Source organism: Prorops nasuta, unplaced genomic scaffold, assembly GCF_024137725.1.
Source record: "Prorops nasuta isolate Cenicafe-Biocafe unplaced genomic scaffold, Cenicafe_Pnas_1.2 PNAS00008, whole genome shotgun sequence".
In the NCBI taxonomy this organism is placed as follows: Eukaryota; Metazoa; Arthropoda; class Insecta; order Hymenoptera; family Bethylidae; genus Prorops; species Prorops nasuta.
This window is the reverse complement of record NW_027116805.1, coordinates 3181042-3199234: the sequence shown is the minus strand read 5'-3', so window position 1 is coordinate 3199234 and position 18193 is coordinate 3181042. Positions and strand designations below refer to the sequence as shown.

At 36.2% G+C, this 18193-nt stretch overlaps 1 protein-coding gene and 1 long non-coding RNA gene across 16 annotated transcripts in view; one reads left to right on the top strand and one right to left on the bottom strand.

Moving 5' to 3' along the window:
* The window catches only part of shaker (Potassium voltage-gated channel protein Shaker), a 143516-nt gene extending 140038 nt beyond the window's left edge, over positions 1 to 3478 (top strand). For 10 of the 12 annotated variants that reach the window (XM_066730928.1, XM_066730929.1, XM_066730932.1 and 7 more), the window contains 3 exons: positions 830 to 1020; positions 2632 to 2802; positions 3342 to 3478. In XM_066730928.1, the coding sequence (XP_066587025.1) occupies positions 830 to 1020; positions 2632 to 2795 (355 nt within the window). In that variant the 3' untranslated portion in view covers positions 2796 to 2802; positions 3342 to 3478. Of the gene's footprint in view, positions 1 to 829; positions 1021 to 2631; positions 2803 to 3341 lie in introns of those variants that run through there. The other 2 variants (XM_066730927.1, XM_066730926.1) reach the window with 2 other exon arrangements.
* Positions 339 to 17918, bottom strand: LOC136775826 (uncharacterized). Of its 4 annotated transcripts, none has more exons than XR_010822994.1 (4): positions 12173 to 17918; positions 7862 to 8005; positions 7604 to 7778; positions 339 to 1008 (listed from the first exon to the last, which is right to left on the bottom strand). It is a non-coding gene; the product is annotated as an uncharacterized lncRNA (long non-coding RNA). The 4 variants fall into 4 exon arrangements; XR_010822993.1 differs by lacking the exon at positions 339 to 1008 and adding an exon at positions 6816 to 6955; XR_010822992.1 differs by lacking the exon at positions 339 to 1008 and adding an exon at positions 7315 to 7442.
* Positions 17919 to 18193: the final 275 nt, after the last annotated feature.

The following is an 18193-nucleotide window of genomic DNA, read 5'->3' as shown; positions in this document are numbered from 1 at the left end:
TAACCACGAACAATGTCAGAGACTTGCGTCGTGGATCGATAGAGTCGTACCTGGCTCGACGCGAAACCTCGCACAGATTGCTAATAATATCGTTTCATTTTTCTAATAGCCAAAGTAACAGCTAAAACGCTGAATTTTCAAAACTTACCTGACAAAGGTTAACACTTGTTTCAATTGTACAAAAAAGTGATCCATTCACGCGACAATCTTTCGTTTTACGTAAGACAAGTCATAGGGATAAATAAATTTGACATAATTTTGTTAGAAAAGTAATTTTATTTTTATTTTCATCACTGTACTCTTTCATGATTTCATGAAAAAAATACGTATATCCATGATACATTTGTCGCAAATTCGCAAGATTGGCTTGAAATTATTGATGCCTCGGGCCCTTGGATTTCTACTGGGTCTGTTGAAATTTCTGGAAACTCAATGATGAACATGGGTAATGTCCAGAATAGTGAGAGTCGAATGGCCGATACGTTATCAGCATGATGCTCGAATGATTCGATAATTGTTCTATAGCACGCAGGACCGTTTTAATCGCGATTCCATTGAATTGGCGGGCAAGTAGTGCAGCTTTTGAACGGCAACATTTTTATTTTTTACACACGTATACATACGGTCGTTCGACATTTTAGAGCATAAATGCGCAACCGTGCACACTTTGAACAACCGCAAGTAGATCAACACTCGACTAGACATGTCAACTCACACAAGATAGACACCACACCTAGCACCGAATACCGAGCTACGATCCGGATTTGCCCGGATCTATGGTGAATGATAGAAACTAACCAGGCGGCATTCTTGCCTCGTGTGGTTTTAGGCCCGTGGGAGTCTGGGGCAAAATCGTGGGCTCCTTGTGCGCGATTGCTGGTGTCCTGACTATAGCCCTGCCCGTCCCCGTCATCGTCTCCAACTTCAACTATTTCTATCATCGTGAGACTGACCAGGAAGAGATGCAGTCGCAGAACTTCAATCACGTCACCAGCTGTCCGTACCTTCCTGGAACATTAGGTATAAATCTTTTATATATACTTCCTACTCTCTTCTTATTATGAACGGATCAACACTTACTTTTATCAAGCCTTCGATTCAAGTAAAATCTGCAGTTATTTATAGAAGGCCCGTTAGATTATTTATTTCAAAAAGCGAAGGTCCATTCGAAGCCCCGTAGTGGGAGCTAAGCGCGTGATTGACCGTGGAGAAAGAAAGAGAGAGAGAGAGAGAGAAATAGCAACGTTACTTACATCTCTCTTCTTTCACTTCTAGTAGTCTCTCTTTTTGAAATGCAGATTGACAAAATTTAATGGCTAATCGGTGCCTCTCATTCGCTTCTGTTAGCCTTTATTTCTATCAGTCAATGAATTTTGTCAACCTGTGTTATAAAAAGGGAGATTGTTAGGAGTGATGGAGAAGCAACGTGAGCAGTGTTGCTCTCTCCCTCTCTCTCTCTCTCTCTCTCTCTTTGCGGCCAGTCACGCGTTTAGCCACACTACGGGAGAGCAAGTGAGAATCTCCGCCTCTTGATACGAATTATCTGACGAACCCTATGTAAAAATTTCCAATACTTTTAGACTAAACTTTTCAGCCCCTTCGAAGGTTACACAACAATTCAGTCTTATATTTATATTTTATCCGACAGTTTAAGCTACACAGATTTTATCGAATCGGATATCGATTAAAAAATGTCTGGACTAGTAACGGGTCTCATAGAGAGTCAAACTTATACTTCACTTTCGGCTGTATAAAATATATCTTTTTCGTGTAACATTCGAGTCAAACATTTCTATAATAGCTTTCATGTGTTAAAATTTTACATTGAAAACCAATAAGATTGTATTACATTTTCACTTGAAAGAAGCATTTTCTGCGTTTGCACTAGCCTGCAGCTGGCTATCACATTTCAGATTTATTCATTTTGCTTGTACTTTTTACATTTTCTGGACGACAGAAATATTTTTATTTATTCCTTGTACGCGCAACACTTACACACACACACACACACACACAAGTAGATACTGTAAGAAACGTGTAGAGGATACCGTATGCACTAAAATTATGGTACCAACAAATCTTATGCCACTAAGGTATGACCAAACCTTACATTAAGCACAATATATTATAATAAATAGCATCATTTCTTAGCAACTGAAGTTATTACATATATACATAAATCACTTCTTAATGTTTAATAATTTTTAATTAAATCACTTTTTTTTTAAACATAAATACAAGCTTTAAGAAAATACACGTTCCGAATGTGGTTTTACTTTAACAAATTATATGTATTGCAGTCTTTCATTGATTCTTCGTGATTATTGGTTAGGCAAATTGTTCAGCAAAACTAAAACGCGACCACGGTCAGCTAATACTCAGGCATTACTACTAGTTGACTTTAGTCGTGTGGATAAGACCGATTAAGAGAGTATAAGTGAAGCGAATACGACACCATGTCTAAGTAGTTAATCCGCTTTTACTAGCGAAGCCAGCAAAGACCGGGCCAATTCTTGTCCGATGATTTGTCATTGATTCAGAGCAGCATGTTATGAATCCACTGTAAACCAATTATCAATCATTGTCAATAGTGTTTAATAAAAATTTTATAATTGTTATTTTTATTTACAGGTCAACGCTCGAAGAAGCGATCGTTGTCGGAATCATCGTCAGAAATTAATGAGCTGGAGGAGGGCATTGTACTTACTCAAGTTGATATAGCTAAGAAGCCCACCTGCAACCCTCGTCATAATAATATCAATCCAGCCTGCACGAGCATGGAGACTGACGTCTGACTACTAAGTAAATATTTTCCCCTCACGCATGACTCTCTCTCTCTCTCTCTCTCTCTTTCTCTCTGACCTCAAACCGCATGAGATCTGATGCACGTACAGAAATTCCACTTTCCTCCATTTAATCCCAAAGCAGGAACTGTAAACGGAATAAGAGAGCCCAAGCTAATAAAACACTATTTTCAGGCGACCCTGCATTTAAGAATTAGCTTATTTTTTAAGCTAAAACAACCACGAAAGGTATACACATCGACAGAGCCGTTTTCTAAAATCCTTTTTAAGTGATTCATTATTTGTACACTTCCTTTGCACGTTGAAGACCTTGTATTAGCTTACAGACTCGGTTCTCGATAAGTCGATAGATGGATCAGTTGTGTAGAAATTTTAATCATCCGCACGTTGCATCCGGAGAAAACTTAGACTAGCGATTTTATAGCTTAGAAACTGGAGTGTCCGGAAGGAAACTGGTCGCGAGTCCCCCTCAGTGTTTCTAAATGTTATTGGTAGAAATGTTGGTGCTGAGTCAATAGAAGAAATGTGTGTTTACAGTGAAGGAGACGGTGGCAGCGTGGTGGTGGCCATTACTGCGACAGCTTGAGAAGAGTAGCAGCTCCCTGCGGTGTCTGACGTAAACCTCATTCAAAGGCCATCGCTCTTATCACTGACACACGTCGTGCAGCTAGTGCGGATGTGTCCAGTCTGTCCAGTTTGCCGAGGAAGCTTCCGTTCGTCTCGAGGACGCCGTTTGGAGGTTAAAATGCAAAGAACCAGCTAGCGTCCAAGAAAACCGCCAGATGGCGCCATCATCGATATACGACAACAGCGACACCCTGACGCGGGTCTGCCGGTATTCGTACTAATCGTAGCAAAAAGAGCGCGGTTATTAAGAAAATCTACTACGTAAGTAGGTGAAGAGCCAATGAAAAGAAGAGGCGCGCAGCCGCGCACAGTTAATCGGGGATTCCCCATCAACCGCAATCCTCTTTCTCATAATGGCACACCGGAAATGCACGCGTCATCCGTTCACCAGTTGCTTCGGGAGCATCCATCGGCAAACGGTCTTCGCAACCCACGTTAGGGACCTACGAGCGTAGAGATGAAATTATATTCTTGCGCCCCCACACCACCGACTCCAGTGTTCAATGAATATTAACAACCAAAAAAATAAAACAAGCAACCAAAGAAATAAATAAAGATATAGAAGCGCGACATCTCCGTAGTGCCGGACCCTCCCAACTTCCAGTGAATCCCGGCCAGCAACGGGAAAGGGGAGGGAGCCGTTACAGCGACGACCACGGAAATCGTACTAGATTATATTAAATAATTAATTATTGACGCGATTAATCGATTATCATGCATAGGCGACGTATGTTATACATTTTAATGATTATGTGGACTTTGGTGAGGGAGTGAGAGAGAGAGAGTGAAAGAAAAAAAGGAGTGAATGAGCGAGAGAAAGAGAGAGCAAGGGAGGACGAACGAGGGTACTAAAGCAAAAGCGAAAGGGAGCAAGGAAAAATATAAAAAAAAAACAAAAGACTCTAGAATTTTTAAGGACTCAAAAAGAGAGGACAGAGCGTGTCTTGCAGCGGAAAGACTTTTTTCAGACAAACTATTTCGAAGTAAGCCCATATTATAGCTTTTTACATGAGAGATTGGAGGGCGCCGTTCCGCTTACTCCAATGGTCACTCTACACGATCCACTCAACAACCCATCTTTATACACACAGACACAAACGCGCGCGCGCACGCGAAGTAATTCATCCTCAATGAAGTTTCGCTGATCATCCTGGTGATTCTGTATCTGTTGTCCAATTGTGATCAAAGAAACAGCGAGTTACATCTTGTTTCTCATAAATTTCTAAGTCAAGAGTCGCAGAAGTTGCAAAACTCGCGTCACGCGAGCGTTATTTCATTCGAGACACATGCACACATACATTGTCACGACTCTGTTTAACCCTTCGTATTCGAGAGTCCACCGTTGTTAAGATTTTTGAGTACGAAGAGCTGAACTCCGAAGTTTCACACTCAAATTAGAGCTTTCAATGGCGGTGCAGCGATACGTAGCCATTTTTCTGCAGGAAAATAAATTATGCGAACGTGTGTCTGACTAATTTTGTGATGTTATCACTCGCAGATATAGGAAAATAGCAATAGAAATAAAGGGAAAAAATTGAATGAATATGCGCTAATTATTATAAACTTAACGTTAAAGTTGATGAAGTCGATCAAACACCAGTGATCGTTTATCCTGGATAGCTCAAAAGCAAAGAGATTTACTGTCATTCCAGACGAAGCTCTATGCAATGGGCAGTTATTTGTTCACCACCTTCGGAATTAATTGTTCGTCCTTATTCTCAAACTGTATATAAATTTAATTTTAAAGAACCAAGACCTTTGGAATAATAGTAAAATTGAGAAGAAATCCTAAATTATTTATTTTTCAATTATTTACAATCAATAATACCTTATTGTGAAAACTGATTATTCCTTAATTCAAATAGATGCCAATTAAACGAATAATTCACTTAATTCGATTTATTTCTTGATCTTTTTATTGGTTATTGTATGGAGCTATCGGGCGATCTCATATTCGAGAAGTTTGAAAGCAGCAAGGATAAATTTAGTTCGGAAGAACTCTTGGCTACTTTACATAGTTGCGCGCGCGCGTGCACGTTACATTAATATGTAAGTAAGCATAAAATGCGAGCCATATACTGTCATACATTCTCTCTTTTTCTTGCTGTTTAGTTGGTAGTTTAGCAATACGTTGCACTAACCTTTCAATTCTCAACCATTTGAAAACTTTATATGTAATATTTAAATAAGGCAACGGTCAAGAGAGAGAGAAAGCTAGATGCGGGATGTGAGAGAGGGAAGTTGACGAGAATTGGAGGGTCTAAAAGAAGTGAGCAAGTTCAATTAGTAGTACTACGAATCGGTATGCCAGTCCATATTGAGCGTATACCTTTTAAAATATCTTTGCTGCCGCTACGAAAATTTCTCCTCCCCGTTACGAGGAAAATTTTGCCAAAGAAAAAACGGAACTGCCATTTTGTTATAATTAATATAACTCGAAGCGCAATGGTTTATAAATATTGTGACGTGTAAGATCCGCATGCCATTAACACTAATTACGCATTGATACCTGGTAATCCGATTCACGACAACTACTTTACAATTTTATTGGCCTACGTCGAACACACCGAAAGTATACAAAAAAAAAGCAGATTAATTTTTTACCCATAATAAGGGATAACTTAGAACCGCGCGCACGCGCGCCCGCATCAAACAGCTATATTATGAAAAAATCGCAATTCACACAAACATGGAAACACATACACGCATACTGACACACAGGATGACAGGAACGCTAAATCAGAAATCTCATGAAAATCTGCGCGAGATAGTAGCGAAGGCCACGAATATTTTTCTTCGATCCGCGCATATACACGTATATATAATATATAAAAATAGTCGTTAAATTCCAGATTTTATTGTATTTGTCTGAGAAGGTTTAAATACATTCGTTGCGAATATAGATAGAAGTTTTTTTCACGTAGTGTTCGAGAAGGATAAACACGAGAATGAGACATTATAGTATATGTAGTACAATAATTCATAGGACGAGAAACTATAAACGAATGCGATTTTTGTTCACTAGGATTAAACCAGAGTATTATCAAAGTATCTTTTATTACGGACGATATGAGATAATTATAAGTTTAGGGATGGGTCAGGGAGGGAAGGAAATCTACAAGGAAAAGAAAAACGAAAAGTATGGTTAAAATGCAGCGGTGGATATTTAAGTTAAGAAAAAAATGACGAGGTTTAACTATCACACTTTTAATACAATAGGAGAATCTCTCGCCTCGAAAGTTTGATAAAAAAGGGATAAAAGCAATTTAGATTATGAAACTAATCGAGAAAAAAAGTGGACAATGTTCTGTACAGAACAATTGAATATATTACTGCTCTATTATTACTATTAGTACCACAGATACAAAAATGCTAATACTATTATTGATATTACTAATACTAAATATTGCTGCTGCTGCTGCTGCTACTGCTGCTGCTGCTGCTGTTACTAATCCCACTCCTTTCCTTGTACTCCCCGAAAAAACCGAAACAACTTGTCCCTAGCATGGCGGATGCTATTAAAGCTATGAAACGAAAAAAGAATTTACTCTACTATATTAAAAACTACTATTGCTGCTACCGCTATTATCAGTGCTAAAAACGCGATTACTACTACTAATAGAACTATTACGCTATTAATACTATTACTAAAACTATTACTACTACTACTACTACTATTACTACTACTTCTACTACTACCGCAACAATTACCACTAAAATAAACAAAACACAAACACATTGCGTGTGTGAGAGAGAGTGTGTGTAAGAGAGAGAAATAGTTATAGATGTCGAGAAATACTCCTTAGGTAGGCGTAGCCATTAGAAGTGTACAGAGATTAGTCTAATGACGTCCAAGTTATTTAGGAAGCGATGAAAAATGTATCAAAAGTCCGAACTCTTAGTTTGATACGCCAGGGAAACAGCTGTATAGTTGACTAGGATCATTACTTAACAGTGCAAAGAGAAAACGCTTCTTCTTCATTCATTGTCAGAAATTCGGCACAAGGTGTACTAAAGTAGATGACAAATTTCTTAGTTATTATTAATACTCAGTTTGTAACGAGCCAATGGTTTAATAAGCGTTAAAACGTCGTGCACGGACATCACCAGAATTGTAGATGAATAGTTCATATACAAAACATTTTTCAATATCGTAATGGCGTCATTTGTACCTGCTTCCTGTACGAGAAGATTGATTCTTCTTCGTAAGACAGTTATCTAATTGACAGATGAGTCACAAGTTCCGCCCATCCTTGTCACCTCCTGACTCGATTCTTAATCCATTATTTGCTCCTACATTTTTGCTTCTATAGGAGCAGCATAGCCAGTGTCCATTTGAATCTAAAACTATAATCACTGTCAAAAATACTAGCAGTATACCAGCAGCCATGCCATTCGAACTTTGTTATTGTATTGCGAAAAAGAAATACCCGATTGATCAAAGTTTGTACACATCACAGTTTGTTTCCTTGGACGTTTCGCTCAAAATGCTCTCGCGTACACAGTAATCCTGATAAATCGTTGGACTTCCATTATGTTATAACCTGCTCTGCACTAAGAGTGTCGAAAAACGCCTGAAAAAAAAACTTTTTATTTTACTTTAAAAACATAAACTTTAACAATGGCAAAGGACAGTGTCAAAAATTCATTTTCATAGATCTAGGTCGAACTGTAAAATCGATGTAAATGTTTGTGCACTGTTTCTCGATGAGTTTGCTGAACACAGGTTCGGTAAACCCAGTGTCAGCGCCCTCTACGAAACTAAAGCCCGCGTCTAAAACTCGTATTTTCATCTCGCAACTACGAAGAGCAGAAAATTCTGCCTTTGTTGTTATTAGGTATACTCCTAAGCACAAGAGAATTATAACGCGGTCCAACTGCCAAACGTCGCACTATAATATTATTCCAGCAACTGAAAAGTTTGTACGCAGCTGACAACTAACTTAACCTCAAAATCATGCTCGGCTCTTTAGACTGAAAAAGCTCTCTATACGAAATAATGAATTAAAATCAATCTACATTCGTACTCATAACCCTTTCGAATCTACACGTGATAAGTGTGTGAATACGAGTCTCAGATTCATATGTGTCATTAATAAGGAGAGAAAACTTGGTTAGGGCTCACTTGTATTGAAAACTAGTGATAAATGAATGACAGTATTATTCAATGATATAGCGATCGGATAAAAATCAGATCCAGCAGGATTAGTCATATTGTAACCAAAACGTCTGCGTTTTTCTAAATAGCAGCAAAATAATATTTAAAACTTTATTATACGAGTAATAAAATCCCACGCAGAGTGTCAAAACAGTTTCTAAAACGTTCCAAGGTATCAAATTGAATCTATAGAAATATGTTTGTAACAAGAATCTCTATAGCAAAGCATATTTTTCAACTAAGTATTAAATACCTTTGTAATTTTTTTTTTTTTTTAGAATTTTGCAATGAGTGGTTTTTGCAGAACATTTATTTTTTAAGAGTGAGCGTCGATTCTTCCTTATTTATCAAAGCGTGCAGAAAAATTAGGATAGTGTGACGGTACAGTCCTGTCCAGAAGTAAATCCTATCGGCTGTTAACTATCGGCGGTCAGCTTCGGCGTGCCGAACGTTTTAGGAACGTTTATGACACTTTCTGCGCTATTTACGAAGTAATCGGCTTCTTAAATTATCCAACGAAATTTTAAGGTTACGGCTCGTGCGCGTTAATTTTCCAAACTAACGAAGCTTCGGATTGCAGGGTTGTTTGTGTGCTAAATTACAGGAAAGTGTTTGTTTACGATCAGGTTATGCATACATGCTCACCCATACGTCTATCATTTAGGAATAAGGGTGTGTAAGTGAAAAGGAGAAAAGAATTTAACTAGCTTAGTTGAAATTTTGTTTAAAGACCTTACAGTAGCAAAAGTAGATCCGGCGTTAATAATAGTTTTTGCATTATTTTTCAATTCAAAGTACACCATATGCTGCCCTTCTCGTTTAAAACGTGTACATCAGAAAACTCTTATAATCGGTGCATTCGTATCCTATTATTTACCCTCGAACGACAATTACAATCAATTTTGATTTCATCAATGAACATTGCTAACATTTCTTTGTTATTTTCCACTTTAATATTTTCATATTCCAAGAGAACGAAAATATATTATTTCATGGTGCTTCGGTTCGTATAAAAGGAAAACGAACATAAAATGACCGTACAAATAATAATTTATTATTATTTCCGCCGTATTACGCGAATAAATACTCATGGAACGTTTTCCCGCTATTTTGAAGTTTAGAAAATAATAACGCCTAGATGTAGGGAACCATAGTGTTAGTTACAAATTTCGAGTATCTTCTGCTGTTTTAATATATGGAAGTTAATGATTTAAAAATACTGCATCATTTACATTAAATCATTTTAAATGCCAAAACGGATGTACGTGTTTTTAAAGCTATCCAAAATATCGCTAGGATTTCTATTCTAAAGGAAATTTTAATTATGGTTTCAGAATATACATTTATCGGTTATTATCTGGAATATTCAATTAATAAACATTATTACTAAAAAATTGCCGGCAGAGGACAGTCGAAAAACAACTTCCAGATTTTAGGAGCGTGTGTAATAATATTCATAACACTTAAAGATGAGATTGTGACTTCTTATGAATCGAGATGACCCCTTTCATAGGGATATATTTAAATATTATAGGTCACAGTAAACGTCGAATTAAGGTAATAACTATGATTATTTTTTATTAGAAAAATTCTCAATAATTGGTACCATGTGAAGCGAGAGTACGGTAAAAACTGTTCCATGCTATTTCTAAAAACCGTTTCATCCATTTCATTTAGAAAACATATAGTTACTACATTATATAAATTACATCAAATAGAAAAAATTCAATAATCTCTATTATAGCTACGAAAGCGATGAAAAAGAATAATCATTAAAAATATCACTTTCAAGTCACTTGATTGACTTGGCATGGAACGGTTAATGTGTATAGATTATAATGAATAAAAAAACACATATACACATACATATTCATGATCTTAAGTGATTCGGATGAGAAGAGATATTATAAACGTGAAAATATAAAAGTTCCGCTCATAAATAAGAAAGGAAAGAGATTGTTATGAGAATGGAAAATAATTACGTTACCATTAATTCGATAGTGTGTAAGGTGCATAGCATATACAAGGTATTCAAAAAGTATTAAATCTCTTGAAAATCGTACGAGCTGAACTTTTTTGAAAATTCTGTAAAGATCGTATGTTCAGTACTTTTTGGAGTCTATCAAATGGTAACATTGTTTTAACCTTGGTTGGAGTGGCGAAGGATGTGCAATGGTCACCATAAGTTTTTTAAATGAAAATTTATATTTTCTATTGCGTATATTTAAAACTGCATTCAAGAACTTATCTGCATCTCGTTCGATTGATTTTTAAAAGTACTAAACGCATTCTTAATAGATTTTTCATAAATTCTTCTAGTTTCTAATATATTCAGGAAGTTTATACCGTTTGAACTCACTGTGTATAATACATATAATACATATATATGTGGAAAGAGTGAAAGCAACAAAATAATGACCCACAATTACATTTATTTAATTTTGAAACAAAAAATGGCGTCAAATAACATATTTCCATTGCTCCAGAAAAAAATAATCTCCAAAGAATAGTCTTATCGCAAATTGCCAATTGTCGGATTTTTGGAACTTTTAACGTGAATACATTTGAACTCCATTACCTAAGTTAAACTCCTCGCATATATGATGTTTGTTATATGTACATATGCAGGTATACTTGTACATAAATAAGAAGAAGTACTTTTAAGTAAACTACGCGAGTAGGCTAAAAAACTATTCACAATAAGGTCTAAACTTAACGATGGCCATCCCTGCCACGTTAGTCGATCAGAGAATCCATTTTACCGATTAATTACTCAACGCGTCATTTATATAGTGTTGAGCACTGTTTTAAGTGCTTTTCATTTTTGGCTGTGCGAAGCTTCAACTAAAGTAATTTGAAACGAGGAATATAAATACAGTACCGGCTTGTGTCCAAATTGCGTGAAAAGTCTCACGTTATATATTAAAGCGGACAAAGTTTTGAATGGAAAAAAATTGGACAAACAATAGTCGAGAGTACCGCGAGATCCGTGCGAGAATATCGAAATGAGAGAACAAATTTTAAATGATTGTTAATAATAATAGTAATAACGAATAATTTTAATAATGATTAAGAAATAATAATGATAACAAATTATAATAAACAATGATAGCAAGGAATAAATTAATAATAATATTAATAAGGATAATATGATTGATAAGCGAAGACGCAACGTTTCCCCGAATACGTTAGGGTGACCGTGCACCTTCGGTTATTTTGCACGATTTTAATCGTATAACTGTTCGCCCATACTACTGATTAAAACTGATAGGTTATGAGGTCGCTCGTACGGTTAGATCAATACAGAATAATCGAATGTACATACATAATGTAATTCGATATCTCCGTTTGTACGCATTTTAAAAAGAAAATTACTACAGGATATTATATATAAGAAGTTGTATATAAATGAAAAAGTAAATATTATACTCTTAACGGTACTAAGCTCAGATAAAGATCCTGCCGAGAGAGAGTTGCCCCGGGCTACGCTGTAATAACTACCTGGACCGCTTAAAAAATTATTGTTTAAAAATTGAAAGCTGCGTACATCGCTTTTTTCAGTGTGACACAAAAAGGGACTTACAGAAACACGAACACATAGACGTACACAGGCAAACTTTTATTAACCTATTGGAGTCCGACCTGGATGAGCGATGATCCATCGATACTTTTTCAGTAAAGTTTAAAAAAATCGTACCTACGACTTTTTGATTTAAGTTAGTCGAATGACATTGAGATATATACACTGGTTTATGCGATAAGCATACGAGTTTTAAAGATTGGCGGTTATCAGCAAAAAGTCATATATTATTGTGTATATAAATTTATGGCGAAACGATTAAAAACATAAGAAATGTTGTACCTCAGCGAGTTAACAAATACATCAACAATCTGTACACACACGAAATCAAGAAGCCAAAAAAGGATGCAAGCGAGAATAGGATTTAAGTTATGGGAGCTTAGAATGTGGTATTTCGGACGAAGCTTAGTTTTCAAACGTGCTCGAGGGAAGGAAATTAAATAGATAGGACGAAAGAAACGTGTAGATCTATTTTTGTGAAAAATATTAACGAAATTCTGAAAAAGCGTTTTTCTTAAAATAATATTCTAAATGCTACGATGGATTATTTAAAAAATGTCATTCCTTACAAATATCAAATCCACGAATATTGTAAATTGCTATTTAATTAACTGAAAATATATTCCATTATACTTAGTAGTAGTTGCGCGCGATAAACTCGGTTTTATAATTTCGATAGAATACTTACGTGTCTACTCTACTTTAGAATTAGTATTTATGCAAAACTTTTCATTGTTGAATGAACAATCGAAACAAACAATTATACAAGGTGCGTTTGAAAAATTCGGTGAATGGTTCCGAGTTTAAAAACAGCAATGATTAAGATGTTGTGCATGATTATACAAATTGAGAGATATGTCGATAAATGTCCCTTATCGCATAAATATTCAGAGTAAAGCAAAGTTGCATAATGCAATAAATTTAACAGAATCAATGTGTGAAAACTCGTCTCATTGCAAATGGAGCAAAGAATTAAAATTTCCGGAGTAATTTAAAAGAAGGAAAAGAAATAATCTACCGAGATCTGTGGCCGGTATCGCGTTTAGAAAATAAGAAGAGTTTTAAAGAACAATCACTTTCGTGTTATTGCGTTACTTTTGATTTTGCGTTCCAATTTGCAATGCGCGAGTTCGTTTGATTAATCGTAGCGTGCAACGTACTCTGCTTCACTTTGATGATTTGCCCGATTTAACGGGCGCTTCCTGACATATCTCGCGATCAGTTTATATGCGCGAATGCATCAGCCTATTCAACGCAGTTTTTATAATTCCGAACTATTCAACGAAATTTTTGATACACTTTGTGTATTATTTCATTTGTGGTTTAGCTTTTATCATTAATTCATGATTCGAAACATTAAAATGAGTTTCATTTCCTTTGTCTCGATATTTTTATAAATACCCATTAAAGCAATCTAGCGCAGCTTTAATATAATGTTCTGCTTAATAAATAGTCCATCGTGTACGATCTATTTCTGTACCATCTACTTGATTTCGGTCAAGATCAAAACAGTATGAAAAATTAGAAAATATATTATTAAATATTAAGTAAAATAAAAATAGATCTACAGGAGTAACTTTTCTATGAGACTTAATGACACGCATGGATATTTTATCGAAGATTGATAATTTATCGGAAAAATAATAAAGCGCGAGAATTTTCGGTATCATCCATAATGTTTGTCTTCTTAAAGTCCGTTGTGTGTGTGATAGAAAAAAACTATTATATATATATATATATATAGATCTATGTCCACTTGTGTCAATTAATGTTTTCATTGAAAAGTTACTGGAACAAATCGAAAATATAATCGATCCGTGGAGATGAAGTTCCGATTGTAAGCCAGGTACCAAGGCACTCAGGGCAACGATTAATATCGATCAATTTATTTATACGATGATCTAGGATCTATGTTGCATGTTCATTGTCAATCCTGCAAAAGAAAAATCATACGCTCATTGAAACGCATTCGTAGAAATTTTCAAAGTATTTGTCGCCATTTGAGAACGAAATTTCGAATAGGATTATTGACAATGTAGAAAGATATGGAATTTGCGGTTAACAGAAACTTTTAGCTCCGTCTTAATTCTAAAAGCATTTAAGATTTTGAGCTAATCTAAAATTTCCAAATAAGTTCGCTGTAAATGTACAATTGGTTCAAAGGAAACGGCAAGAAAAACGGGAGAAATATAGGATAAAATGTTTTGAGGTTAGAGATCGGGGTAACCTCTGGCGTTAAATTTGGAAAAACTTGCTGACTTCGCTTGACCTATTAAAGAGTTTTTTAATAATAATTTTTGCCAAATAATACAGCAGTGTAAATAATCCGACAAAACCTCACGATTTCAATAGCAACAGGAAAGCACCTACGGAGTCTATCTTAACATGATAACACGAGATGTTCAGGGGATATCCTCGGAACGTTCTAAGGATGTTCTGTAGATATTTGTACCATTAGGGTAGATCCGTACAATTAAACGGGACTTAACCTCACAGCACTGTCTACGGTAACATCAAGTTGTCTCACTTTAACCTTCGATACAATGCTTTAGCACGATCTTCGTCTTAAGTAAATGCTCAGCTGAAATTCGAGCTTAGTTCTGGTTTAATGGCACGGGTCTCAAATTAACCCTTTCACGATTAATGGATTATATGTTCTCACCCATTTCAAAAATATCCTAAATAAGACGACTGTATTATTTTAGCAAAAGTTTCCTTGTTGACGTAACAAACGAATAAAACGTGAGAGCATAAAAAACTACTGGCTACACAGGCCAAAGCATATTCAAAATTCGTTTGCAAATGTATAACTTAGTAATATATTTTAGATACTGAAATTCGAATAAAGTCATCGCGAAAGGGTTACGAAGGGACAAGACTCCAACACTAGCGTCATCTTAACGAGATAAAAAATGTCAACAAGCGTCCTATCGAAAAGTTATTTAGCTTCAACTCGTCGGATTATTGAGACTCCACTGTATTCATTCTCAAGCACTGAAATTTCGAGATTCGATAGTTTCGCACTCTTACCCTTTGCCTTATTACACACCGATTGGTGATTAGGGTCATGCGTATGTATTAGCAAATAGCAAGCGATTTATGGAAGTTTTTAAGGTAGCAAGTGTGATATTGCTCGACGAGACACGGAAATACGGCTGGTGTGCGCGCGTGAATAGTAATTTAAAGGAAGATAAGAAAAGTGCAATGAGAAACTTAACCTGATTTTTAAACTATAGGAAAGACGGGAAACCGTACTTTCATTAATATCAACACCAATAAAAATTATCCGTAGAGAGAAGCCCTTGACGCGAAGCAAAACAGACAAAGATATAGCGACTGATCACAAAAATTTCTTAGATATTATGTAGCGAGAGAAGAAAACTGCGTTGCATAAACATATGAACCACGCATACCTATCATTTTTTCGCAACTAGAGGGCGCGACGCCTGAAATTTTTAAATAAGAGGTTAAGGACGATCGAAGTTAATATTTCGCTATCCGCTTATGATTAAATCAATCCATGGGTTAAAATGATTACTACTAATCGATTAGCTATAAATTAAGGGCAGTCATGTAGTACTCATATAGTCTATTTGTTAATGTTTCAGATATTTTATTAAATGTTGATATAATGTACTACAACATTCCTTGTTTGTGCCGGAATCCCCGAATAGTCTTAACGAGAGCTCCACCTGTCAGTCAGTTGACAAATTAAATGTATCGACGGATTGGTCGATCCGTCGTTCATCACTAATGTATATTTAAGAAGTTTCCCCCCTATGTCATGTCAATCAGTGATGTCAGAATTAACACTTTTTCAGCTGAAACACAATGACGTATGTATTACGTACGTAAAGTGCGTCTGTGTACGTATGTATGTACCTCCTTCTACTCGGCCTTTTGGCTACAGAAGCGCCAATTCCGACATCACGGATGACGATGCCTTCGTTCAATCGAATCAGCTATTAGATTGGATCTTGTATATGCGTTGCAATGGAAATTAGCGGAAGCACGACGGTAAAGAGGGGAACTTTCGAGAAGAAGAAAACGGGGAGGATAGAAATCACCAAAAATTCAAAAGAAAAAGCACGTATGTAAAAGAAACGCGAGTTAAGAGTCTTAAAATGAATGGACGGAGGCAAATCGAAAGTGGTAAAATCCTTCTTGTAGTCACTACACGTACGTTCTTTGTTTCACACCTGTCAACGCTTTCGCCAAAAGAGTTCCCATTGAAGGGATCGAAGATCCATAATATTGGTGCACAGTGAACAATCGCAATCTTATTTCCGAACGTCACACATTTGATGTAAACGACGCGCCATTGAGCTCGGAAACGCGAAGTAAACCTGACCTCCTCCTCTCATACCTCTCTCCACCTATCCACAACACTTCGCCTTACATCCCGGTCTTCCGACATCGAGGAGGCAACCTTGGAACGACGAGAAGAACAACATTGGGAATCGCGTACAAACGTATGGAGAACAATTGTGTTTTTACTTTTTTACGACAACGATTTTCCAGTTCGCGATGGCCGTTGACTGGTGTTTGAAACACAAGAAGCTTCTGTTGTGTGCTGCGTGCTTGTTGCGTCTGCATATGTATGTATGAGTATGAGCGCGCGAGCGCATGGTTGTAAACATGCGCTCGTGTACTCTTGTGCGTGAGTGAAAAGATGGCCGGGGACGATAAGAAAAACAAAATTAATTACAAAAAATTATGACAAAGTTGTAGTGGAAAGTTGACGGAGGCACGATAAAAGGGAACCAAAAGAGATGAAACCAATTCGGCGCCTGCTGCTCTGCGTAAAACAGAATAAAAAGAACAAGCAAACAAAGAAAATGGCAAACATGTAGTATATCTCATGCGAATCCATATTGCATCGGGCCAAGGATGCCCACGAATCATTTGTAACGTTTTATAAATAAATTGGCATATCAACTTTTCAATCGAGAGACCTTCCCTCCGCGAAGAGTAATATGAGAATAAACTAAAGGAATACACACAAATTATTATTATTATTATTATCTCAATTCTTCATCGATAAACGCTCTGCTGGTTTGGAGCCGTAGTCATATCGTTAGTGTATAAGCCTGTATGTGACGATGTTAATTATTGTAATATAAAATATCGAGGAAAAAACAAGCCATTATTACTACGTAGGAGCATCTCAAAAAGAACGATAAAGAAAAGGAAAATCAACAACTGTTTTTCCCGTGTTGACTGGGCATGCTTCTATAGATTTTTTATAAACTGAAAATCTGTTCCAAACTCCCTTCAATAAATTCTCACTGTCGTAAGAAACAAAGAGAAAGCGAGATTTGTGTTTACGGGGTGGACCCGCTTATAACTGGAAGAAAGGAGCATCTGCACCACTACCGATTTAAACCTAATTTTCTCTCACACCTCTGCGTAGTGTTTTGGGCCCATCCGTCCAATACGCGATGTACCACTGTCATGGTTTCTTTGATTTTTGCAATCTACGTACAATAAAATTGTTATTGCTGAAACGATAAGTGTAAATGTGTATACTGTACATTTAACCTCCGTTTTAAACCATTCAAGGTCTCTTTGGACCAGGATTCCTGCCGTCCTGGCGTGTTGTAATTGTATATGTACATATACATGCGTATTTTTTAATATCAGACGGTACTTATTCGATAACTAGGACTGCTTATTAGAATATAAAACATGAGAGCAGCATTCCTGACGCTGATGTCTGCGACGAACTATCACCGAAAGGAATAAAGCACTTTCACCTAAACACGTCTTTCAATTGCCATAAATTATTCCACCTGATATCCCTTAATTAATAAAGATAAGCGATTTTTTCATTAGTTATATACACTATGTATAACAAAGCTATGTGTCTTTGATTCCTTAATATCCTTTGTTGCTTTTTTTCTTTTTCGTTTTGAAAACTTAAATTATTGAAACTTTTGGCAGTATTATCAGAAATTCCTACATTTTCATATTATTTATTCTTGTATTTAAGCAGAATTTTATTATAGTCTAATATTTATCGAC